This window comes from Takifugu rubripes, chromosome 21 (assembly GCF_901000725.2).
Source record: "Takifugu rubripes chromosome 21, fTakRub1.2, whole genome shotgun sequence".
Taxonomy (NCBI): domain Eukaryota; kingdom Metazoa; phylum Chordata; class Actinopteri; order Tetraodontiformes; family Tetraodontidae; genus Takifugu; species Takifugu rubripes.
Genome location: NC_042305.1, coordinates 18,823,005 through 18,850,004, shown reverse-complemented (window position 1 = coordinate 18,850,004; position 27,000 = coordinate 18,823,005). Strand labels below are relative to the sequence as shown.

The window sequence follows — 27,000 nt, the reverse complement described above, 5'->3', positions numbered from 1 at the left end:
CCCCGCTGTGGCGTAGCGAGCGGATGGGGGGGTGAAAGGGGTGGGGGGGGGGCAATCGCTCAGTCCTGGTGGAGCGGTCCGGCCACTGTAGGGCCCCTACGGAAGCGGGATGAAGGAATCAGGAATGAATAAAGACAGAAACGCAGCAGCCAGGAGGAGAGAGTCACTCACGTGTTGCTGTTAGCATCCGTGAGCGGCGGCACGGCGCCGCTGTGGCCCGCAGCTCGCACGGCTTCAGGGTCTTTGATGAAGATCTTTGTCAGTTTGCTAAGTTATTTATAGCTTTTTATCAAAACAGGATCAAACCACGAGCGCTTTGGCTTCGCAGAATTTAAGCCTCTGCACCTCCGTGGCTCCGTGTTAGAGATTATTCCCAAAGATTTCCAGATTGGGATGATGTAGGAATGATGCTTTTTAAGATGCTTAGAGATTAGGGATTAATATGGAATGTGGTGTGTTTGGGACTCTCTGTTGAATCACCCCAACAGCCTTTCATGTGCAATGAGCAGAAAGGCTTGTTTTGCTACTTAGTATCCACATATAAATGATTAAATATTGTTTTTCTGTTTCTGCCACACGGGGAGAATTTTGCTGCTTTTTTAATGTGAGAAAGGGAAGATTGGGAATCTTTGGGGGGACTTTTTGTTGCTCTGAGACCACTCAGGTTTATCTGAAAACTACATTTGGCTGTGACTATTATGCAGATGGATGCACTGGTCATTTCTAATCTTTCTTTTATCCCGTCTTCCTTCTCCGTGGTGCCTGGGAATTTTACATGAAGTCGGAGTTTCCTGCAGAAGTTTGTCGGAGCTGTGGAAAACTTTGAAAAGTGCGAAAGTTGAGAAAATGTGATTGTTAAGTTCTGTTCCTCGTTGAGGGAGATTCATTTGCACATTTGAGCGCGTGGAAAGAAAAAGGGAACCCTCGATCGGCCCCTCGCGTCCGATCTGAGGGGCTGTTGATCCTCATATTGACATTAAACTTAAAGAGTAAACAACCAAACGCTCCGTATTCAGTCCCGCCTCACTCTCCAGTTCTCCTTTCACACCTCTTTGCAGCCTTTGTCAAACTCCACAGCAGCATTTAATCTCAAATTTTCTTTCAGAGAATGCCTCATTTGAATATATTTTGCTTAATCGCGTTCCTTTTTTCTTCTTTTTCGCGTGAAAATTGACTATTTTCACTTAGTTGTTTCTGACACATTCTTCTACAACTTCTTCTCAGGCTCTTGACAGTCGGCACAATGACTCCACGTAACGACGCTCCGAGCGTTCGCCTTTTTTACGTTCCCACAGATCCCCTCAGCGGACCGCCGATAATCTGCTGTCACAGCCTAAAGAGCTGTGCCGAGCCCAGGATCCGGCGTCTCAGCAAAGGTTAATTTTCAGACGGTGCTTTCCTTGTTTGGTGATGAGAGGGGAGGTGTAGAGGTTACACTTTAGGCAGATGGGTGCAGAGATGGGCCATAAGAGGCTTTTGGGGTAGGAGAGAGGGGTATTGGGGCTTAGAGTGACAAGGTTAGGATCTCAGGGTGTGTGAGGTCACACGCTTGTATGCGAGGGCTGAGTGAGGAAGGGCGAGCTCTGACGTGCCGCGGCTGAAGATGATACCTAACTGAGGGATGATTGGCAAGGAGGAAAGGGGCTCTGACGGCTTGTACCCGTCCTCCCGCTCGTCCTCGTCCTCCCACTCGTCCCTGCCTTCAGTGGAAGGCCCAGAAAGGCTCCAGGGTCAGGGTTCTGAACCGGGCTCCCTGGCACCAGGCCTGTATCTTTGTTTAAAGTGACTCTTATTTTCCTGTTCCATGAGAGTTCTGACCCTGCATATGAATGTGCGTGGGCCGGCGCCACATATGGGCGACGTACGTTCTCAGGCGTCTGGGTCAATGGGGGGTCTCGAATGCCGCGCTTCCTCCCCCCGTTTCTGTTTTCTGCCCCGACCGTTTAACGTTTCTTCTCTGTGGTTTCAGCTTTTTGTGATGGTCGTTTGGAATTTTGAACTCTACATGATTCCCCTGGCTTTGCTGCTGCCTTTGGCGTGGAACTACATCCTCATCGTATCGGGGAAGGACACCAGGCAAGATGTGGTGAGTAACCCCATAGCGTCCGTAGCCTCCTCGCCGTGGAGAATAAAATATACGGCAAAATTTCTGGAGACTTTAAACCACGTGAGTCAAATGTAGGAGTCAAATTTACATCGGTGTTGCTACTTTAATTCAAACAACATGTGTTTGCAGTAAAAAACAACACAACCTGAACGCAAATGATGAACAGATGAACGAGAAACAGGAAGCAGATAAGCACAATTCAAACTCTCGCTTCATCGAAACACCTGATTAAGTTAAAGTCTTCAACATTGTGCAAATTGTAATTGGAAAAAAAAGAGTTCAATAATCTAAAAAAAACCACATTTCCTGTGAGGAGACACATTTTCAGCTCTCAGTCTCACATTTCTTACTTTGCCTTGTAAAATCCTCTTTGAGGCAAAGAAAGGAGAGAAATAACAAGCTGTCACCTTGAGCTACGTTACGCCACTTACCTGGTACTATATTTATTTAATTCATTTATTTTTTATCTCTATACCAATTAAATGATGTCAAAGCAATGTCATGGAGAAACGGACATGTTTTAATCATGGCCAGACACACTCGCAGAGCGGAGGACACGAGCGAGAGAGCCGGGCTGTGGACTCGGAGTTAACAATGAAGTGATTAATTTTAATAAGTGCCTTTTTCCAAGACCGACTCGGAAATAACAAGTGAACACACCACGGATTCTCTTTGCAGCTTCTCAGCTCCTATATCTGTAGATTTGTCTCTGCGTGAGGAGTCTGCGGGTGAAATTAGACTGGATTTGGAAGAGCTTCCGCTGCGATAATGAAACAGATTTCCCCGCATAAAATAGACCCATGCCAGTTAAACAAAAGTGTATGTGCATATATTCAATTTTAAGTAGACCAACAAAAACAACAGCCTGCAGAGGATACTCGGGCTGACCTGTAGATGGCGACATTGCTTGACAAAAAAACCTCAGACTGAGTCTGGGATGGATATTTGGTCCCCACACCTGCTGCTTAAATATATTTAGACCTCCTTTTTTTTTTACCCAGCGACTTTTTAAGTAAAATTAGACAATTGTTTTCTATTTCTTAATGTGCCACTCATGTTATGTGTAAGGAAGTACAGTGTGCTGCTACTTAGAGCAGAACTGCCTTTCTCCACTCCCTGAATGAGACCATTGTGTCTCAAGTGCCTTCAGGAATGAGCTGGAACATTAACGCACGCTGATGGTGTGGATACTCGTAAGGCGAGTACCTTAGCGTGACGCGCTGTTTTGTGCGAGGAGAGGAGACACGAATATCACTCCTCTAATCACGCCTATCTGTTACATTTACATTTTATTTCGTTGTTGGTTTATTGTCACACAGTAACGACAGGGACCCTCCTGCTCTCTGCGAGGGCTGATGCCAGTTTTGCTGGATGGAAACAGAACTGAAGGGCCGTTTCCATCCAGTGTAGCCAACAGTGTTCACCTTCTTGTTTTCATTTTCTCCCAATCTGAGGCTTTACGGAGCCTAATTTAGCCGTGGTGGCGTATTCAGCGGCGTATACGCAGTCAAGAGACGGTGGCAAAAGGATCCCGTATATCTGAATATTCTGTTTTCTGGTGGTGGGATTTACGTAGTGGTGTGTGTTTTATTCTATGGTTATGATTCAGGATGGTTAAGACACAAGCACAGGAGCGGGAACGTGCACGCATACGTGTGGCGCTCCAGGTGTGAGTTTGCATGGAATTCATATATTTATGGGGAGAAAACGCCAGAGTCTGTACACAGAGATAAAGGTTATCTGTGTGAGGAAACGTGTGTGTAGTCTGTCGTTCTGTGTGTACATACATGAACATACATATGCATGACTGCTCTCCCACAATATATCCTGTGAAAATGGGATGAAATGTCAAAGATTAGCACTATTAAAACAACCTTTCCTCCTGCTGCGTGTGGCGGTTGTGCGGCGCCGTAACGAGCGGCGGAGGCAGATTCCCTGACACTCGTCATCTCTCGGGTCTTATCTTACCTCCGGATTTAGAAATGTGATGAACTTTGTCTCCCACCGCCGTAATCAAATCCCCCCGTCGTTATTTGTGCTGTAACTGATTTCTGTCAATCCTGTATACGCGCCGTAAGAGCAACATACATCGGTGGAGGAATTCATTATTTTTAGGCATTTGTGCTTCCAAATGCAGCACATGCACAGACACAAGCCTCCCCCGAGTCCTGTCCCTGTTTGTTTTCAGATCCACGGTGCAGGGGGGAGCGCGGAGTATCAGCGGTGCTCACTTCCTCTCCCGGTCCCCTGCATTCTGCTTCCAAGCCTTTATCAGGCTGAAGTCACGGGCGACTCACTGTTTCCCTCTCACACTTGGCAGGGAGCAGAAGAGAATGAAACAGAAAACAAGGGAAGACGCTTTTCTAATTACTAAGAGCAGAGCAGATTAATGCATTGTGTCGTGCAGAGTGAGGGTCAGCATCCGGAGAGCTGCGTTTTCCTGCAGTGAGGGTAATGCCAAAGGAATCTCTGCTGAACTCCCTCTGAAGGACGAGACAGAGAGCGGTCTGCAGGGGAAAAAAGAAACGCACTCGCTTGCTAATGAACTGAATGGCCTTGCTTCCTCTGATGGGTTCAATGTGAGGACCCTTCTCTGATCACGCCCACAGTCGATGGCGAATAAACAAACACGGTTCTGGCTACATGTGCGGCTCACCACCCAGGGTCACTGACTATTCTGCGGTTACACGCTGCTCTGCAAACAGATCCCAGATCAGTGGTTCTCGCAAGAGCCCCAACCTTGACCGGTACCTGCTAAGCAGTCGGAGCATCCTTAGAACAGCGATTAAAGGAGTCAGCGCACCAGCGAGGTCGCTGACCCCTTCTTTTATCATGTAGCACTCTGACCCGTGAACCCCGCCTCTCAAACGCTGCTCGCTGACCTGCGAGTCGCAGCAAAACACGCTGAAGCAAACAAAGGAGAGGACCGTCTCCGCTACTGAATATATGCAAAGCGGGACGCCGCTTTAGCATTCACAGCCCATGACGTCCTACCCACGAAGGTCCGTTCTGTCTTTCTTGGACTTGCGTGGAGGATCTTATTCAGTGATATCTCCGTCTTGATCTTATTTTGCAAAGCGAAACAGTTTGGGGCTTCCATCCTTCCCAGGCCTGAAATCAAGGCTGGGTCAGCTAGAGGACAGGAGGAGGAGAAGGCTAGCATGCAGGAGAGGGGTGTGCGTCGAGCTCCAGGAGCCCAGCACATCCCCATAGCCCGACTTCCGTTGGCCCAGAAAGGCCCCGGCCAGATGTTATGAAGGTGTTGATTTCAGCGCGGGCTCCTGTAGAGGGGATGTGCACGAACACGGTGATGTCTCTTTCTACCCTGGTTGGACGGGCAATTAAGCCTCGTGACACTGGAGGAGCGTCCTCTTTATCCCAGGCTTCAGACCATTACGTGGATTCACCCGCTGGATCTGCCAGCCAATTACACAAGCGGGAACTCTAATGGCCTGTAGATACATCACACTCACAAATGTGCTTCCAGCAGTGCTGACTACTTGCAACCTGCAAGTTTGATAACATTTTCACATAAATTTAATCTGCTCAAGAGAGCTTTGCCATCATCTTTTAATTTAAAAGAAAGACTTTGCTCCAACTTTGTGTTTTAATCTACATATTTCTGCATGTATTAGTTTAATCCCCCACTTTTGTGCCCGTGACTCACTCATTGTGACAGCACTATATGGTTCACTGCTATAAAAGCCATTTCATTTTATCTCCAAGACAGTAATAATGGATGATTTCATATCGCATCGTATCATCGGGGACAAAAGCACTGCCATTGTTATCAATTCTAGTTTTTCTTCCTGATTTTGAACAAAACAGGAAATCCCTCCTAAACATGCTCCGTCTTGACATCTGCTCTCATTAGGAGCCATAAACAAAGCAGGCGAGGAAAAATAAATATGGGTAAAAAGCTGCGAGTCTAAAGTGAACTCTGCCTATTATGCCTCAACTCCTCCTGAAAGTCACACCTCCACATTTCCTCCAGAAAACTGCAGCTCTGGGAGGAAAAGGAGAATGAGGAAAGAGACGGGGAAAGAAGAGAGGTATTGAGAGAGAGGGAGGCAGACGGAGGCAGCGGTAGATGGCAGGCGCTCCTCAGCGCAGACTCAGACATGGCAGTTGGTGACAGGTGACAAAATCAAAAGGTCATGTCACTTTTAACTGGGAGCGCCTGTGCCCCGCTGATTTCCCCCGTGCCGCCCCGGCATCGCCGCGCTCATCTCCGCTCCTCTCCCCGCTAAACTGGCAGACAGGCTGGCAGGCTGGCAGGCAGAGAGACAGGCGACGGGCACCGTTTGAAGCAGGACGGGAGCATCGGGAGCATCAGGAACGCCGCGGCAGAATCCTCCCAGCCTCCTTTTTCATCGCCTTGTCTCTTTTTCTCTCCGTTTGTCTGCCTTCGTTTATCCCGCTGAACCTTTGCGACTGTCGGCGCTCTTGAGCGGCGTCTGAAGCTCCGGGTGTCTGCCACCGTGCTTGTTGTTGTTTTGTCTATAAAGCAGAGCCCAGGATTTGAGCTCGGCAGTCAAATGAAACTGTGTTTGTGCGCCAGATTACGCATCGAGTGCGCCCCGACTCTTCTCTGACCGACTCTTTATTGACACGGTCGACGGTGGTTTTCTTGGACGGCTGCTGAATCTCTGACTAAACATCTTTGCAGATTTGACAGCAAATAAGAGACGTTTTCATTAGGCTCCCGTGAGTCGATAGCCTGGACTTCTCACAGATTTGGTGTTGTTTCCAACAACCCCCCCCCCACCACCCACAAGCCTCCAGCTCTTGTAAGCACCCTACCCTCACCCCGAGCCGGCAGCCTGCTGAGCCAACTCTGGCTGGGGCAACGCAGATGGAAAGGCCCCCCTCTGAGGGCCATGACTCTGACAGCTTGTGAAGGGCCCGCACGGGTCAGCCAGACTCAGCCAGCAGCCCTTATCGGACCTGCAGCCCTCCCCCAGTCTGCAGAAGCCCTGGTGTAGGCAGTATACACATCCATACGCACGTACCCCTACGTGCATGGATGGTGCATACCAAATAGGGCCTTGAAAGCCCCCTAACCAACCGTTGGGCCGAACCTCAGCATCTGGAGAGGTTAAAACCCCCTCACGTATCCAAGGGGGGGGGGGCTGCAGAGATGGGCGTAAAAAGGAGCGGAATAAGTATATCTTCGTGTTGGCCGAGCCGTCTGCCTAACCATCAATTCCCCCTGCGGATGTCATTGGGGAGGTTGGGAGGAGCGAGAGGGGACGGAGACGGAGACACAAAGACCATTTCTGGACACTGGTCCAATGGTGTCTCCAGCTCCTGCTGCAGCTCAGGGGCCTATTCAACATTTTAATCAGTAACTCCTGGACAATTCAGTCCTAAAAAGGTTCAACAGGATATTTGGCCCTGTAGATCTTTAAATTGTTGTCTGCTTTAGTCTGAAAAGTCTTCCCTCACTCTGGAACCGCATCAAAAGGCACAAAACGCCCCTTCAAGTTTGCTGAGATTGAAGAATTCGATGAAAAGTGAAATGGCAGTTTTAATCGACAGTTTTACAAAACCAGCGGATGTGGCTGCTTTGTTTCTTTGCTAGTTCTGTGAATGTATTTTAACTTAATCACCATAAATACAAATGTTCCAGAGTTTTGGTAACCTCTTGTTTTTTAGTAAAAGCTGTAATAAAAAAAGCCTGAACGGTATTTTCTAACTTCTGAGCACACAAATATTCATCATTTTACAGCAATTTCAACTCAATTTGTCATTGTCCTTAAATGTATTTGTAATTCACTTTCTAGCCATTTTTGCACGTATTTAGGGGCCCAGTGGAATCTGTAAGAGCAGCCTGCATCATCCCCGTATGATCCCAACACACTTGAATATGTTAATCCCCACCTGAGAGCTGAATTGACTGGAGCAGCTCTGCAGGCAGTGTGAGCCCTGCACGATCCTGTCAACAGGAAGGTTCTGATGCCGCCGCGCTGTAATGATAGTAATTCAAACAACGTGATAATGGGGGATAAGCAGACAAACGATTTCATGCACCAAACGGGTCTCAGGATGAGAGAAAGAGAAAGAGAGGGAGGAAGAGAAGAGGAAGATGTTTGGAATTCAGAGGCGACACTGAGGTAATTTATATCCTCCCTCAGTCAGCTTCAGTGCACACATTTAGCCTGGCAATCTTCGGGGCAGCTGATGCGTTCGCTGCCTTTTTATTTATTAATTTTACACTGTGTCTCATTGCGGGAAACATGTCTCCTCTCTGTAACCAGCGGCGGTAGAAGGGAGGGAGACAAACGACGCTATCCTTCCCTCTGTCTCTGGGTCGTGCTTCTGCAGCGAGCTCATGCTCATTCCCTTTGTTTAAAGTTGGGAGCGCGTGCCAGGCGTGCCCTGGAAGCGCCCGCGTGTGGAGGGATCCATTATGTTTGTCTTTTGGCCTGGGTGAAAGGCTTTGGAAAGGAACCATGACGACTTTATAAACAGTTATAGTTCATTTGTTTAGCCGTGTGTTGGTGCTACGGCGTCGGCAGCATCCATCCCTCACTTAGTGGAGCAGAAAGGGTGCGAACCTCCATCCATCAGCCAGTTGTTAGGGACTGGAGCGGATTCCCAAAGAAGTGGGAAATACCAGTTGCAGCCTATTTCTAAGGAGGAGCGTCGTCCCATCGTGATGCAGAGCAGCTGGAAGAACACACACCAGCGCACGTACGCACGCACGCAAGCACGCCGTTGACTCTCCCCTCTCAACTCTGCCTCCGAACTTCCCTTTGTTTATGTGGGAAGCTGCATTTACATAAGAGGCTTATGTCAGCCGCCACAGCCCCCCCCCCCACCCCCCCACCCGTCCCGATGAAAAACAAAAAGGACAAAAGCCATTGTCTCGTTAAGTAATGATTGGGGGATTTTTCTAAACTAGGTTGAGGAGGTGGTTATGGGATGGCGGCTTCGTCTGCTGCCGTTTGTGTTTGTCACTTTGGAACCGCAGTGTGACCTTGTGATGCTGCGCGTCAAGAGGTCGTGCACGAGGAGTCTGACCTGGGAGGCTGCACAGTTTACCTGATCAGCCAGTTTACCTGTTCAGATGCAGGGTTCACAGCACGTGCACGTGCACGTTCCTGTGTTGTCTACATCGCGTTGGCTTTGCCACCAGCTCCAGCTGTGGACCGATGAAGCAGATAGATGCTGGTGTTTTCCTCCTTCGCTCCTGTATCTCACGGCAGAGTCAGGGGACGAGTGCAGAGTTTAAAGAGAGAGGAAGCAGAAGCAGAAGAAGAAGCAGAAGAAGAAGAAGAAGAAGAAGAAGAAGAAGAAGAAGAGGGGCCGCTGTGTCGCCTCGCCGAACGCTTCTAGATCCGAACGCCTTTGTGCCGTCGGGTTTGAGTGGTCTGAGCCGAGCGTTTGCTTACATTTCCAAAAGTCTCAACACGTTTTAACAACAGACCGTCGCTAAAATTAAGTTGTGAATCATTCTGAGGCCGGGGACGCGTGAGCACGCACCGTCTCATACGTGCGCACGCCTCTCATTGACCAGCTCAGAACCAGAGTCGTTGAGCTGCGCCCTTGATGAACCGTGTGCTGATCTCCAAGTGTCAGAAACGGGCCGACGTTTCTGAGAAGTTCTCTTTTCTCTCTCCTTCATGTCGCAGCAAGCGGTGGAGGACCTGCTGGAGGACGAGGACGAGGACTTCGACAAAGATGACAAGGTAACTATGTCTTGTGTCAGGGTTGCGGTCACATCTGCACACACCCCCCCCCCCCCCCCCCCCCCCCCCCCCCCCCCCCCCCCACATCGCCTCATCTGTGCAGTCGTTCCTGCCTGAGGCACAAACACGTCGACCAAGATTGAACAACCTTTCAACCTTCTGAACGTTCTCTTTGTAGATTTTCACATTTCTCCCTTTTCTCCTGGTTCTCTTCTGCTCTTTTGCTGCCAGTTGGATCTACTGTTTTTTCCTCCTGCCCCCCCCCCCCCCGCCCCTCTCGCATAGCTGCTGGATTTTTACGCCGCTAACGTGCTCCAGCCCCGCTTCCTGAGAACACGCAGCCACATAAACTGCTTAGTTAGCTCTTTAGGTGTGTTCACTGCTCCTTTATGTTCCAGTAAAACAGCATCTGTGCTTGTCCAGACACTCTCAGGTAGCAACAGGTGGCTGCTTTACTGCCTCTGCTCGTTTACGCTGCAGGAAGAGCGACTCTGTAGAACTCTGTACCACGCTACCGAGGAAGGGGGGGTAAGATGGCACCTCTCTGTGGTTTTCTAGTGTTTCACGGCAACTGAAATGATCGCAGTCCGGTCGGATTCAAGTCAAGTAGTGTTAAAAAAAAACACTTTTTCCTTCTAAAATCACTGCGCTTTATTTTGAAAAGTAAAAAGCCCAATGATTGATGTAGATGGAATATGACTTCGAGGTGATGCCAGAAGCTCTGCAGCCACGCTCCAGTCATATAAAGGTTAGCAGGCTAAGCGGGATAAACGGCGCGGCCTGTTTTGGTGATATTTTTGGATGGAAATTCTGGCCATTCGTGATGGTAATGGTGGAGGCCTTTGACCGGACAATTTGATGTTTGAAAATGATGTTGCCTGAGGACACTATGCTGGATACACTTGTAGAAGTGTAACCTCTCTCATTTCTGAAGGGTTGTGAGTGCAGAGTGAACAAAAGGTGGGAAAATAGAGGGAAGAAAACATCTCTAGTGCAGATGGTCAAACAGTCATCCTGGCAATCAGTCAGCCGGGCAGAGCAGCCTGGTGATGAGCACACACAGATACGTGAGCCTCACATCCTCTCCCACAGCCAGAAGAAGGAAAGTTTCATGCCTGTGAACTTGTGAGGCAGAAATGTACCGGGGGGGCGGGGGGGACCGACTGAAGATATGCACCGTGCAACCTTGGAAGGTTTTTCCATTTTTAACCCCTTTATGTTTGTCCTCCCTCATTGCTTTCCTTCCTTCCTCCCTCTCTGAGGGGGAAAAATACAAATAGGGACATTTGAAAAGCTGTAGATTATATGAAAAATCTCAGGGACTTTCATATTGAAATGAGGTGCAGCCGCAGCAGCTTCTGCACCCTCTGAAAGATTCGATGCAGAGCTGATTATTCCACATAAGAGGTCCTTGCTCCCTGCGCTCACACGGGGCTGCCACGCTGGATAGCAGCCCCGCCACAAAGGCTACAATTTACCAACTCTGGCTTCATACATTTTGATCTATTGCTCCCCTCAACTGTTAACATTTCATTTGAGCTGTAGGGAAGTGGAAAAGGGGACATTTTTCTTGGTCTGTGTGTCTGTCCCCTCCCACTCTCCTTTTGCCCTTCCCTCCATCAGCCCTGTCCTTTTCTTCCTTTCATATCGGCACATATTCTATCTCTCACCGGCCTTCCTGGGCTCCCACTCCAACCATAAGTGCCGAACAAATAGAGTTTCAGGGCTTAATAAAAAAAAAAAAAGAAATGCTGAAAATGAGGTAAAGCATGAGTAAGAAGGATAGGTCAACGGAGGCCTCTTTTATGGCATGTGCCTATAGGGGAGAAAAGGAAGAAGAGAAAGAGGAGAGGGGGGAAAAAGATTAATAAATATGCCAAGGCCTCATTTTAATTGAACTTGAAGCATATGTTGCAAGTACGTACAATCTGTCCCAGATGTTTACTCGAGCCATGTGCTCTGCTCCCCCCGCTGCACCACAAGGCAGCTATTAGCTGGCTAACCTTTGCTCCAGAGGCTAAATGGGGTATTACATGGCCAAAAAGTGGAGCACCTGTTTTTCATTGCATAGAGGACCCCTCGCAGGCGTCTTGCCTTGGATCACCACATGTGTTTTGACTTAACAGATTGCCGAGCAGACGTGAAAAGTGCCTCAGTTTGGGTGCTCGGACAGATATTAGTCACTTCTTCTCAACCAAAGCCTGCATCCAGACTAATTGATGAGATGTTTTGCCAGTAAAATTCAAGCAGGCAGGTTCACGGGTGAAAGAAGGATTTTTTCTCTCCTCCTCCCCCTCCCCCCCACCCCCCCCACCATACAGTTTATGTATTTGCTATGACCTTCAGTGTGGAATTCTGGCTGACTCACAATGTCCTAGCAGTGTTTGGGCCAGGCCTTTATTCTGTAGAAAAACAGCATTTTACATGCTGAAACATTTCATAAGCCCATTTTACTCCTGGAGAGTACATTAGTGCTCAAATACATAGACATTTATTGAAATATTACATTCACATGTGACCCAGCTTTCGCATGAAAGGATGTCATCTTGGTGTGAAATGAAATTTTTAGTGTACAGTGTAGTTTTTATTAATTCAAGAAGTCAAAAAAGGTTTAGGCAGAGTCTCGGAGTTCACAGAGAGTCTTGCATATAAAATATTGGCAAAAACTTTTCCAGGTCATGAGAAATACTGAAGTCGGGCTGGGAAGATGAAACGGTTGATCATTTCCGCGTTCAGATTGATTTTTGAGGCTGGTTAAAAATGATGTGAGCCTTCCACAGGTGAGCAGCGCCACTCTGCTAGCTAGCGTTTATCCCGATGGCCACTGATGCAAACACCACAGATCACAATATTTATCCCGATGTTGTGTGTAAAGTGGCTCAGTTGCCTCCCAGGGGGGACGTGGTGTGGGCTTACAGGAAAAAAAAGAGCGAGCAGGGAGGGAGACCGAAGGAGTAGAGAGATTACGCTCACACGGTTGACTGGTCACTGAAGCGCTTGTGCTCCGTTCAGCTAGGCTCCACTAGCCTCAGGAGGACCTGACACAGATAAGATACACACCGCAATCATGTCCTGCTCACAGGCTTACTGCTCGCTGCTCCCCCCTCTTTCTCTTCATCTATCGGCCTATCTCTCGCTCTCTCGCTCTCTCTCCCCCTCTCTCTCACACACACACACATCTTTGTACTTCTATCTTTGAGAGGACTTTTTTCTCCAGCTCCCTACCCGCACCCTAGCTAACCGACAACCCCCAAATCTTAACCAGTTCTACCCTCAATCAGTCCTTGGTGATTGTGAGGACCAGCTAAAATGCCCCCACATCCCAAAAATGCTAGTAGATAGTAGAAAGATCAAACCTGAGGGTCAAATACCAGGACCATATCGGGGTCAAAGCAACGTATTTCACCTGTCTGATCAGTGACTCCTCATGAGAATCAACTAGTGTTATTGTTTTATTTAGGAACAGTTTGGTGTGCTATTCCTGACCCAGGTAGTTGTTCAAAACGGTTATAGTTCATTAAGATGTAGGACCAGTAATTCTTGATTGGACTTTGATGACCTCTGCCCCCACACAGCCCTCTTTCTCTACCACATTACCTCTTTATCCTTCCCATCAATAGTGCTCATGCACGCCTCTGCACGTGTGCGTTCAGTAGCGGCCTCATGGTCGGCGTGCTACTGCGGGTAGTTCCAGCTCCTGGTCCTGACACGGCGTTTCTCCGCGTTCTCTTGATGCCTTTCTGTGGATTTCCATCCCTTTCTCACCTGCGACCTATTCGCGGTACCGTTAGCAGCCTCGGTGCTCTTGAAAGTGCTAAATAGGAGCCATTGCGTGTTAGCGTGCTCCACAGCACCTCCCCAACCCGGCACGTCTCGCTCGGCCCCTCGTGCTGCTCCGGGACGATATACAGCCAGTAATGTCCCTGGACTAAAGGGAGCCACGGGGATTTGAATAATGCTTTGAAATAAAAATGGGAGTGAAGTGTTGTTCCGGGGAGGCTATTGAGTCTGCAGTGCTGTTGGGGGGGGGCGTGTGGTGGGGGTACGAGGGAAGAAAGAACAGTTTGAGTGTCTGTGTGTTTTTCACGTCTGTGAAAAATGGAAACTGTTGCTGCAAAAGTTGCTTTTCCGCCTCATCTTTCCTCCCGTCTCGCTGTCGTTTTTCTTTCCTTTTTCCAGTGTTCAGCAGAGAGGAGCTGCATTTTAATCACGTTTCGCTAATAGAAAGAGGGATGAAAAGGAAAGGGAGGGTGAACGAGGCTGGGGGGGGGGGTGATACACTGCATTGTTTGTTTCTCCTCTGTCACACACACACACTCTGTCACACACACACACACACTCTGTCACACACACATCAGGAGCTTCCTCCCTGCTGACGCATCTCTGCTCCCTAAACTCTTAACTTTGGCCCTTCGTTATTCCAAACAAGACGCGTCGTTTTTGCACAGCTGGTCTCAGATGACTTAAATCTAAATTCTTACATTATCAATAAAATGAAGTTACCTTCAAGCCCAAACTAAGCTGAGTTAATATTTACACTGAAGTGGAGAACTGTCGTCTACAAGTTGATAAACACCAGGTTGCACACCATGCGTATACTTGTTTCTGTCCTTCCTTGATAAAGCTGCTTTATAAAGAGTCGATTTCACTGTAATTTATCCACAAGGACCCTAAAGCCGACCCCTGGGAGGACAGCGGGGGTAGTAACCGTGTCCTTGAGGATATGTTGGCTTCCTGGCACTTTGAGGGGATCCGGGCGATGGTGGTAAGTGGGCGTGTGTGTGGCTCTGGTACGTCTCCCCGTGCTGTGGTGCTGGTTTCTAACGGAGATGGGGGGGTCGCGCTCGGTGCCTGTCCTCTCCATCTCATCGAGCACCCACCGACTGCATGTTCGCTCCCAACCAAACCCCACCTTCACCCCCCCCGGTGTGGCTGCAGCGTAGAAATGGGCTCCTGGTGTTTTAGCTTCCCTGCGTTGCTGTAGTGCCGTCTGGGGGGGTGGGGGCCTTTCTGGCTTTGGGGTGTTAGAGGGCGACGTTGCTCATTTCCTGAACGGTTTGACCTGATGGGTGTTGTGGCGGGACGACGAGGCCATCGATCACACCCAGTGATGCTCGACGCCTCATTTGTCGTTACGGAGTCTGTTTTAGATGATAATGATACATGGCTTCTGCACCTTTGGGCCGCGTGCGTGTGTGTCGGTGTGTGAGCGCGCGAGGACGCGCGGGGACGCGCGGGGACGTGGGCGATGGGGTGATTTGAAACGCGTCTCTGAACGCTTTTCCTTAAAAGTTGCTACAGAGACAGCAAAACTATTTCATACAGCTGGAGCAAATCCCAATGCTCATTATGCCTAATGCAGCAATGTCTTCCCCCAAACTCTTATTGTTCTGCATCACATCACAAACGCACACACACACACACACACACACACAAGCGGCTGAACCAACTGAACTTTCTGACTGATGAACTATGCATCAAAGGGCTGCAATAAGCTCTCGATACACCGTAGGTGAGGAGTTCTTGTGTGTTCTCGTTCACCCAGAGTAACTCTCTCCAAATAGGGTGTGGGAGATGGCACATTCGCAGCCCCCCTGGTCTCTCATTGGACAGAATGTGGAGCACAACACTTGACAGCCGTGTCGTCTGAATTTGAAAGTCAGACATGTTGGAAGGCAGCCGCCACCTTTTCTTTTAACAAGAGTCATAAATCTGTAATGAGCACAGAGAGGATGCATATTTTATTTACTTTTTTGAAGACGTGATCCCTTCACTTCATAGCGCTGCACTCCCGCTTCCCTACCAAAACAAAGTTTAAAACAGTGGCTGTTACAGCTGTTTCCATTGCCTGCGTCTCTCTGAACATGAATATGTAATTAAAGGTATGCCAAAGTTAGCAAGATGGAGGTTTACAGACACGGGTGATGAATCAGATGTAATTTAAGCCAAACAAAGGGAAGATGTGGGTTGATGAATGGGGGGGGGGTGTATAGCAGAGGTACAAATCTTAATTAGTTCATTTTTGATAGATGCTCCACCTTAGAGAAACAAAAAAAAACAACAAGTAGTTACTGTATTTTTTTCTCTAATTACCTGATCTATAAATATAGCAGTTTTGCTCTCATCTTAAGGTATGGAAAAAATAAAATGAGAACATGAGAGTTTGTATGGAAAACAATGTGTGGGATAGCATATGTTTGAAGCCCACCCAGTCCCACAGGGTTCCAGGAGCCAGGAGAGGGGTAGGACAGATGGGGGGACGATGGGCTGTGGCAGGGAAAGCAGGCCAGCAGAGGACAAGAGTAATGCCTCATTCATCACACGCTGCCACGCCAGATCTGGGAAGGACGGAGGAAGGGGGGCGCAGGCGCAGGGGCGCAAAGGTGAAGCAAGGTGGGGGGGAACCCAGAAGGCTGGAGGGGGTTCGGGGCGGCCGGCGTTCTCTGGGAGGGGAGCAAAGCAAAGTGATGGGGTGCAGAAGCTGTGGAGCTGGGACTGTGTGGACCCGACCTTGATGGAAGGCCCGGGGGGGGGGGCGATGGGTGAAGATGATCAAGCAGCCTCCGTCCAACCAGACACATTAGAGCCGTAAGAGCAGGAACCTTCTCTTTAGGATGAGAAGCAGAGGTCAAGCTGGAAATAAAGCACCGCCAAACTGCGTTAGCACGCTCCTGTTCCATCAGTGAGCTAACATTTAACTGGCAGCACACACACTGCACTAAACACACACACACACACACACACACACACACGTGTCCGTTTGGGCCGACGGGAGTGGGACACACCTGCGAGTAGCTTCATGTGAGCCGGCGGGACGTGCAAAGAATGTCAGAACCCTGATAAACAGCTATTTATGTGTTTATACTAAAACATGGAGGGAGGAAATAAAGATGTATTCCCAACGTTCAGCCATAGTTTAGTTGCACTGGATAAAATATTTATTAAAACTGCAGGAACAGCTGCTTCTTTCATGGGGTGCTGCGGAGGTGCCAGGTTGCTCGGGAACGTCGGAGGCTGCTTGTAGGTCCCAGTGGGAAGAATGTGAGACTTGCTGATCCTCACTGTGGTGGCTAATGTCTGGAACAGACACAGCATCGTTTCAACCCTTAGAAAGTCCCAATTGAAAATTAAATCTGATGTTTCTGATTGGGGATCAATCATCCAGCACATGACTGAACTGTCTACCAGCCAATTCCATGTTTCTGCGTTCATATACGCGCGCTGGAACGTAGCATCTTCATTAATGAACAAGAAAACGCCACTGGGCTGCTTCTCCATCGTGGCTCAATTCCTTTCTTGGTAGAAATGTGAGCGAAGCAGCTCCTCAGTGCAGGTAGAAAATGATCATCAGTGCTTTTGGGAACGCCCTCTGGGAGCCACATATTAGCACCCCGCCGCGTTATATTTGACATTTCAGTTTTTACCGTGCTGCCACCGTGAGGCTGTGTTCCAAAAGAAGTCGACAACAAGCAGGTGCGATTTTAGCAGTAATGTGCAACAGCTTGAAATCTTAGTTCAGGATCTTTTTGCTGATACGTTCTGACAACTTTATCACTTTTATAGATAAAAAAAACCCTCCACCAGTGTGATCAGGGGCTAACTCAAATAGCTCTTGCTAGCAGCTGCATGTAGGACAGATATTTGAGTCCACTGGATCCAACTCATTGTCCTCTTATTTAGCTCCAGGCCTCGGGTCAGTGAAGAGCAAACTGTCTTTGCAAAGTTTGCTGCTGCTCACTCGGCGCTTCCTCACTGGCGCCGCCGCGACGCCGCGCCTTTGAAAGAAAATGGAGCAGCCACGTACGCAGAGACATTGTGCATCTTGCCTTTGTTAAATATTTAATCAAGTGAGTTTACCACATTTGTTTACCTCGATTTACCGAGTGCAGCGTGGTTAGCCTAACGCGGCTGTTTGTGAGAGAGAGTGTCCCTGGGCTCTGTGGTGTCACTGCGGGTTGTGTCTCCTTAACACATGCAAACAGCGCGCATCACTTTAACAAGCCTCCCCATCTCTGCCTCTCCTGATACGAGCACTCCCCTGATGCAGCCCCCCCCCCCCACACGCTTCCACCCAGGGTGGCTCGCTGCTCAACTGATTGGTGTTTAGCTGAGAGTTTTCACACCCCAACAATGATGCAAACGTTGGACATAACCACAAGATGTATTTATTGTCTTTAAACAGCAGACGTGCAATTAAGGCTCCTTTCTGTGAGAAAACACTCACAAAATATCTCCACTTCCAGCCTGATGAGACTTAATTGATGTCAAAGAATTTCTTCAGTGCACAGAAACCTCTCATTTAAAAGGATAAACATCCTCTGCAACACAACACCCATTCTGCACTTTTGGCTGTTCTTAACTAAGCAGAAACTATTGCTATTAATATTTGCACTGATAACTAAGAAACTTAGAAAGGGATCGAAGAATATTAGTACAATGCACCAGTATAGTGCACCAGTGTAGTGCACCAGTGTAGTGCACCAGTATAGTGCACCAGTATAATGCACCAGTATAGTGCACCAGTATAGTGCACCAGTATAGTGCACCAGTGTAGTGCACCAGTATAGTGCACCAGTATAGTGCACCAGTGTAGTGCACCAGTATAATGCACCAGTATAGTGCACCAGTATAATGCACCAGTGTAGTGCACCAGTATAATGCACCAGTGTAGTGCACCAGTATAGTGCACCAGTATAATGCACCAGTATAATGCACCAGTATAGTGTTTATAGTTGTGGGTATTCTAAATGAATGGTAACTATGAGAATGCCTTTCCCCAGATCTGCTCCTGACTCTGGTCACCTGTTTACGCTGCGTGTGACGTCTTTAACCCAACGCCACGGCGCCCTCTCTCTCTGTGGAGACGTGGTTTATATCAAACGTAGTCGGAGAGAACGTCGGCCTTTGCTGTGTGTGATTATTCCTAATAAATGACATCATACAAAGGTTTCCAGCACCGGATCTGTCTCTTAACTTCCGTTTGCAGTTTGTTAGAGGGAATGAAAATAAACGTGCAGCCATGCAGGTCCAGCAGGAAGGGCTCTACTCCAAGAGGTTATGGTAAACTATTTTATGGAATATAGGCCACTATTTAACGATTGCAGTTGATTGCTCATCTTGTCTCCATAGAAACGTACTCCTGTCGGGACCATGATCTTTTCATCTACCACCTTTTTTGGTCCTGTCAGGCAGTTTTAAAGCCAGCTGAGCTGTCGCCTCCTGGTGTAATCTGGGTTGGGAAACCTGGTGTTTGGAGTTGCACCGCAGCACCAGGTGTGCACATCAACCTTATCTCATGGCTGAAGGGTGTGTTTGTGTGCAGATTGGGTTCCATTCTAAGAACAGGTTGTCTGGCTCCATATGTGCGCAGTGTGCGGGAAAACTGGGAAAACAAGGATCTGCGTGGCCCTCTGTGTTATTGCTACCTCCTGCCTCCCTCAGTTGTCTTTGAAGACAGGAAATATGAGTCAGACCGCAGTCCGAGGGGCATGTGGCAATGGTTTATTCACCGCTGACCTCCGACCTTTCCTCTCCACCCCCGCATGCTCTCTCACACCCACTCCCTTGGTCCTCAAAACACTCTCCCCTGGGCCCGAGTTTGAAAATAGCCGGCCCAGCCTGACCGGGCCCGGCCTAGCCCAGCCAGCACAATGGACCCCGCACTGACCGATGAAAAACAGATGGTCCCAGGAAGGGCCTGAGAAGACCAGAATGAGGAAGAGGAAGACAGAGCGGGAGACTTGTAAAATATTCGTGAAGAAAAACAACCCGGGGAGGCTGTCTAATTACATCTATTGGGGGAGTCCATGCGGTCGCCCCGGCCGCACCACGGTCCATTCTTCCACATTATCCGAACCTGATGTATAAAAAAAGGGTGGCTTTGGACTCAGTTGGAGGGCTGTGGCGAGGTGGGGGGGGCGGCCTCCTGGAGTAACCGAAGGTGGAGGCCTCTGGAGTTGTGGAGGTTCCAGATCTCTGATGAGGATTCCATCCCGTGTGCCCACGTCCCCCCGCCATCATTGATGAGCACCGCTGACACGTCACCTGTTTGTGGTCGTTTCAGGTTCTATCGAGGCCCACACACACACACACACACACACACACACACACCACCGACCATCAAAACTTTACAAAGACGGAGGTCCTCGTGGTGCGTGACAGCCTTCATAAGGAGGACGATGATGTCACGGCTGGTGACATCATCACAGTGTGCCAGCCAGGGGAACAAAGGGAGCCTCTGCTTGGTCTTCCGAGCCGTCTTGGCATCGGGAGCAGGGAGGCGTTGCCCAGGCGTTGATGTATCCATTTGGCTTTCAGTTGAATTCTGCCTCACGTTTCACATATTTAAATGTTCCTGTTTAAGGACGGAAACATTTTGATTTGTTCTGCTAACTCTATATCTCTGTTACGGCCTGAATGGAAGCCGCCTGTCATTGCTCGCAGGATATCCGGTAGCTTGGCTGCACACCCCACATTTCTGAGGCTATTTAAAATCTCTTGTTTTCACGAGGACGCCCGTGCCCAGCCTGTCTCCTCTTTCTCCCCGTTCTCTCCTTCTCCATGTCTTCCGCCCTCTTGTCCCTGCTCCCCCCCCCCCACATCTCTATCTGTCCTGCTGCAGGACTCGGAGAGAAAGGGCTTCATGAACAAGCTTTATGCCATTCAGGACGTGTGCATCAGCGTGCAGAACGCTCTGGATGAAGTGGCCTCCTATGGCGAGAGGATAAAGAAGTGAGTCGTAAGCCTTCTCCTCAGCTCCTGGCCCGCTCCTGGCCCGCTCCAGCCTGGTTCTGCGTTGCCAGGTCGCCCCGATCCCTTTGTCCGCCTTCCTGAATCTAAGTTGGTGCTGCTCCCAGGAAAGGCTGCCAGCGGTGACACTCGGCCCCGAGACCAACACACAATCTGTCTGTCTTTCCACCCTGCATGACCTCATCTACATACTAATTTAAAACACACACATCTCGCCCGCTCCCACGTGCACGTGAGCCTTCGCTCGCACTGAGCTCCGTGAAGAAAGCGAAGGGAAGGAAAGGCCGGCAGTTTTGTTGTGATTAAAGGCGGCGCCGCAGCGGCCGGGCCGCGGGTTCTGCTGCGGAGTCGCAGTTAAAAACATTTTAAATCAGCCTGGAACACCTTTGACCCGCGGTTCTGTGTGCTTGAGAGCATTTTAGCAAACACAAAGCCTGAATTGCTTTGAGTCAGGTCCAACTTTCACTCAGCAAAGCTGACCTGAAGGAATCCACGGGCGCTTTGAGTCCCCGCCGGCGGCACAGTGAGGGATTTCTAGATCAAGGGCCTCCAGATCAGGTCGTTTATATTGGAAAGTATTAAAATGGCCCCACTGACTCCATCAACTCCATCGCTTTGCCTCGTCTCCTGTTTACGGCCTGTTTGTTTCTTTATGTCTTTATTTCCTCCTCCTCCAGCACATTTAACTGGACGGTGCCTTTCTTGAGCTGGCTGGCCATCGTGGCCCTCGCAGTGGCCACCACCGTGGTCTTCTTCGTTCCTCTCAGATATATCGTGCTGGTCTGGGGTGAGTTGAGGTCACGCTGCAGCTTCAACCCTGCGTCCCAGGTGTTTCACCTCCTCGTTTGCTGCCTTTTGTCCCCAGGAGTGAATAAATTCACCAAGAAGCTGAGAGACCCGTACACCATTGACAATAACGAGCTGCTCGACTTTCTGTCCAGAGTGCTCTCGGACGTGCAAGTGGTGAGTGGAGCTCGCCACACTCGTGTCCGTCTCGTCTGTCCCTGGCGAGTGAGTCCTTCCTTGAGGACCCTTTCCTCATCTCCTCGTCTCCTAATCTCTACTTTTCATACTTTCAGCGGTTGGCTCCTGTTGTGCAGGTTATTATTCTCAAATCATTTCTTTTCAGCCACCCAGACACAAACTTTAATTGTTTTAGTCATTCTCAGTTTTTTTTTCTTCCCAATAATAGCTTTCTTATCTAATTTATTTTACTCCACATGTGGAGCTGTGGAAAAATAAAAAGAGATAAGGTTCACTGAGTTTAGTCACCGCCATCTAACTAGCTTTACTGATTCAATACGCTACACACACACACACTCACACACACACACACACACATGCTGTCTCCCAGTTATGCTAGTAATTGAAACAGTGTAAAGCAACAATCAACCAGCCCCATGCAGCTCTGCTTCTACATTAACCGTGAGATCAGATTAACTTTGTGGCTGCTTTGTTAGGTGAAATATGGTGTGTAAAATGTGTGTGTGTGTGTGTGTGTGTGTGCGTGTGTGCTGTGCCGCTCAGGACAGAGTAAGTGCTGTTTAAACAGCAATTAAGCAGCAGCTTGTGAAAGTCGTTGACTTATCCAGCAGCAGTGGTGTCCGCTGTGGCTGTTAAGCCCTGCTGTGCTGAGTTCAACACACACTCACACGTGCACAGATAAACACACATGTCGAGCGACCCCGGGGCCCCTGATATGACCAATCCCCTGCCACATCAGCGCTGACACGCTTCCTCTTTGATCGCTTGTTGCCCGCTAGTGCTTTCATCTTTACAGGGTCATAATCCTTGCTCCCCTACACACACACACACACACACACACACACACACACCCACACACCCACACACCCACAGTTCTTCCCTTTTTGGCCCCCTGTGCAGTTTTACAGTTCCTCAGTTCACCGGTGGCTGCCGCAGCAGCGGGCGCTACGCAGGTAGCTGTCGACATAAATGAACCCGAGCTGTCCCCTAGGGTGAAGTGCAGGCACCTTACACACCTGGGGCCCGGTGAGGGGCCCCAACCTCGGGAAGACTGAAGCTTTTACAAGCCCCCTAATGAGGGCCTGCTGGCTATGTGAAGGAGGGGGTGCGTTGGTCCAGAGCACGTGTGTCCAGGGCTTCGCCTGCCATTCCAGCATCCAGTCGGTGCTACTGTAACAGTTACTGCTGCAGCTGTTGCCGTGCCGATTGTTGCCAGGTGCACTGACAGTCAGTTGCTTTGGACAGTAAAGAGGGTGAAAAGGCGACACTAATTTTGCTATTTGCAGCAGCGTTATTTTAGGAACGGGGAAACGACCGTGGATGTTTCCGCGTTCTCTCGGTTAATAAAGAACAGGAGCTTCCTGGGACGGTTTCTCAATAACTTCCTGTTAATGTCCCGAGACACAACACAAACAGGAACGTTCTGCTCCGCTGAGCGCCACCCTGTTCAGCTCATTGCCTGCCCCCACCTCACTGGGTCAGTGGGGGGGTCATTTTCAGGAGGTTGTAGGCTCCAAATGAAGCATCGCCTTACCTCCACGTGCACGTGGCCCCCGCTGACCATGGCGTACATGCCAAATATGTCAGCTGTGCCGAGTGACTAATGAAGTAGCCTCCTATCGAGGGCCTCAGACCCAACACAAACACACACACACACGCACGCACACACACACACACACGCACACACACACACACACACACACACACACACACACACACACAGCAGTAGTGCATGTGGTGTGGGTCGGGGGTATTTCAGTGTGTTCCACATCATTTGAAGGTGCCCTCGTTGAGCTGGACCTGATGAGGTCCTAATGACTTTATACAATGGGCCGTCCACATTAGTGTTATTATATACATTATATATATATTATTTATAGTGTTACACATGGAACAGTCTTTAGCCTTAATGTGTATTTAAGTCAAAAAGCCGCAGTCACGGGGCTAAATCTGTTACACTGGAGCCCCAACAACACTGTCAAACGGCCTGTAAAGGCCGACTCCCCGGTGATGTATGGACGCCACAGCAGGCGCTGGACCCTCTTCCCACCAGAACCGTTTAGTTAAATCATCACAGCCCTGTGAGCAGCGATCTTAACGTGTTCTGTCTGTTTAGGTTGGAAGCTTTTCTGAGTTTATTCTTCCTATGACATCACACCATCGTCAGTAGGTCCTTCATGCCCGTTTAACCTTCCGAAGGTGGAAGCGGTGGTCAGGGTTGGGACGGCGTTAGCTATCTGCTGAGCGCCTACGTACAGGGCCGAGGATTCTCTTATGACGGTATAACACATCTGATCCATCCCGCGGTACAAATATAAGCATGAATTCCAATTTAGCACCTAGTGACGAGCGTCAGAGGCACGGCGGCTAAACCAGAGAGGGGTTCTGTCTTTATCCTGTGTTTCCTTTAGCTTTCATTTCTTTACGTTTCCTTTTCTTTGCGAGAGCACAGTTGACGCTGCATCTTCTGTTCTGCAGATATGTGAAATCCAAATGAAATAAATTAGCCTTGTGCTCCATTAGGTGTCATATGAGATAAAACTGAGGGGAAAAGAGCAGCAGACGGTTTTACACGCGTTTAAGAACGCAGAGTAGCCCGATATCCAAATGAGCCTCTTTGGCCTTTGTTGAGTTCATTGATTGACTGGCCTATTTGGCTTCTGCGTGGCGTCCCACGCTGGCGTCGCGACATCACGGCGAGAGGGGGGCGGATTGAGCGGCAGGGTCCTGGGACGCTCCTTCGGTAGCGCTCTCAAATGAGGCGCGGTGAGCGCTACACGGCAACCCTTCGCTAACTTCAAAACCTGTTTTGCACTTGTACTGTCAACATTTGTGGGTGGGGGGGGAAGAGGAGCGGAGCGAGGTGGCGCTGCCTCTGAGCAGCGCTGGGCCTTTTACTCAGCGCCGCTCGCGTCACTCTCTCCTTTAAACTCCCCACTCCAACTACCAAATTGCTCATGTGCTCGCTGCATTACCACATTTTCACTTTCACCCAATTCTGGTTCCTTTCATTTCGCTAACGTCCCACTTTCTCCTCGCCTCTTCTGGCTTTTCTTCTGTTTTCCATTTGGTTGCTTCTGTGTGTGTGTGTGTGTGTGCGTGTGTGTGTGTGCGTTGGGCTGGGGTGAGCGGGGGAGCCCAGGGTATAGCGTCAGGCGGGCCTGTCACCTGTGAGGTGCATTTGAACCCCGCTCCTCACGACTGGCAGCTCTTCAGAGAGCAAATGTTTGTTTGATTGAGATGTGTTTTTCCGTTTCGGCGGCACCTTTTCCCTCCGTTGATCCCCTTTGCTGCTCTTCCCGAGAAACAAAACCGTACTTTTCTACTGACACGCAAACTTTTCTTTGTGTGTCTGCGCTCACAAAGAGTTTTTGTTTGGACAGGAACGTCAGCGCTCGGAAATAAATTGCCTGTGGTGCCTGTTTTTTCCGCTGCTGTAGGCGTTTGGCCGTATAATGGGACCGCTAACAGCCACTGATCCCCGACGATACCTGTCCCACTTTAGCGTGAAGCCAGCAGGAAACAATGAGTGGGAATGAGCTGCACACAGGCAAAAAAGAGAATTCCGGTTTAATACCAGCAGCTTCAGGTGCTGAGCTCTTTCTCCAGAATTCCACCATCTGCTTGTTCCTCCACGAATCGTCACCGTTCTCGACCTTCGTCAGCGTCCTACCTGGGAACGCCGTATTGGCCACTAACTCCAGAAACACCACTTTTCCAGCACTCAAGCGCATGATTGGAGCAGCTCTGTGCTCACAGGAGACTTCTCACAATCTGAGTTTGAGTCTAAACGTCGGTGTCGTTTCAGTAAATATGTGGCGTAAACTTTCAGTGCAAATGTGGCCCCGACTCTTACGTGTTGCTAAATTAATTTAACAAATGCGGCATAAATCACAACTGCAGCTATTTCATCTGCTGTCGATATTAGACTGAGATTCACTGTCGCCGACGGCCTAGTTTGGTTCCTGATGCTTCTTTTACAGACTTTGGGAGGCAGGTGTCCACATATGTAAACTTTACACATGTAAACTTTACTTTACATATGTGAGGCATGTCAACTGTACCTTCGTATTATCAGATTAATTATACAAGCAAGTATAGATGAAGCGTAAAATATAAATATTAAAGCAAGTAGAGTCGAGTTAGCAACTCTCTCTCACACACACACACACACACACACCCACTGCAACAGTGTCCATCCCCGTCTCTCTGTCCTCTCTCTGTCCTCTCTCTGTCCTCTGTCCAGCCTCCGCTGAGTGTTTCCACCCTGTTGTCTTTCTATCTTTTTTCCCTCCCTCTCTCCGTTTGTGTCCCTCCCGTCACCCCGGACCAAACCTTCCCCTGTCGTCTGCACCTGCGTCATTTCCCCGTCCTCCTTCCCGTTGATTCCCGAGCCCATTTTTCCCCTCACTTATGTTTGCACAGATGTTTGATGGCAAAGAAAGTGCACGTCAGGTGTGAGTCCAATCACTTCCATTGTTGCACTGATGGCAAAATAAAGTGCACGTCCTCTCTGACGACAGAGGACGGCGTGGGTAACAGACAGGCGCCAAAGGCTCGTTCGCCGCCAGCGTGGAGCGACGGCGCCGTTCCCGTCCACAGCACAGACCCGCCGTGAGACAGAACCCTCTGATGTGGGTTTGGTGTCTGTCGGCAGAATCAGAGGAGGTGTCAGTCAGGCAGACGGGCAGAGTGGCCGACAGCGTCAGCCCGGGAGAGCTCCCGGAGATGACGCCACTCCGCTTCGTCTCCATTAGTATTCCCATTCAGCGTCTCCCAACTGTCTCGTCTCCCAACTGTACTCGTGTATCCGTGCGTCTGAAGGCGTCTGCTGGTGTTTGAGGCTCAGCCTCTGTGGGGCTGTCGCACATCTGGCGTCCGTCACTGAGACGCTGTTTCTTCCTCAGCTCAGCCGTTTACACTGTCCAAGTGTAAATATATGGATATATATGTATGTATGTATATACACTGACCTCTCTGATCTGGGGAACGGGGGCGACAGCTGGCCGGTCCTATGGCTCCGCCCACAAGAGCAGCCTGGCCCCTCGCTCACCTTGATCCATCCCTTTGATCTCTTTGTTTTGGGAGACCTTTGACAACATAACTGACTCCAATACCCCCCCCCCCCCCCACACACACACACACACACACACCACCACCACCATAAGCAGCTCGTTAATGTATTCCCAGCGTGATGAATGACATCACCAGTTGAAGTTCGTTATGGATGGAAACCGCTCGCTTCAGTCGTTTGTGTGTTTGCAATGGAATCGTTGATCCAGCTGCTGCGTTGTCGTGTTAAAACCTTCACAGTCCATGTTATAATATAATATTATAGCTGTTAAAATATTATAATATTATGGCTCTTAAAATATTATAATATTATTGCTGTTAAAATATTAGAATATTATTGCTGTTAAAATATTAGAATATTATAGCTGTTCAAATATTATAATATTATTGCTG

The 27,000-nt window shown here is 49.2% G+C and overlaps 1 protein-coding gene across 17 annotated transcripts in view; it reads left to right on the top strand.

The window, feature by feature from the left end:
* mctp1a (multiple C2 domains, transmembrane 1a) overlaps positions 1 to 27,000 on the top strand; it is a 75,700-nt gene that overhangs the window by 44,628 nt on the left and 4,072 nt on the right. For 4 of the 17 annotated variants that reach the window (XM_029830053.1, XM_029830048.1, XM_029830051.1 and 1 more), the window contains 7 exons: positions 1,970 to 2,086; positions 9,745 to 9,801; positions 14,468 to 14,566; positions 20,423 to 20,532; positions 21,228 to 21,337; positions 21,416 to 21,513; positions 21,630 to 21,650. In XM_029830053.1, the coding sequence (XP_029685913.1) occupies positions 1,970 to 2,086; positions 9,745 to 9,801; positions 14,468 to 14,566; positions 20,423 to 20,532; positions 21,228 to 21,337; positions 21,416 to 21,513; positions 21,630 to 21,650 (612 nt within the window). The other 13 variants (XR_003886708.1, XR_003886707.1, XM_029830052.1 and 10 more) reach the window with 13 other exon arrangements.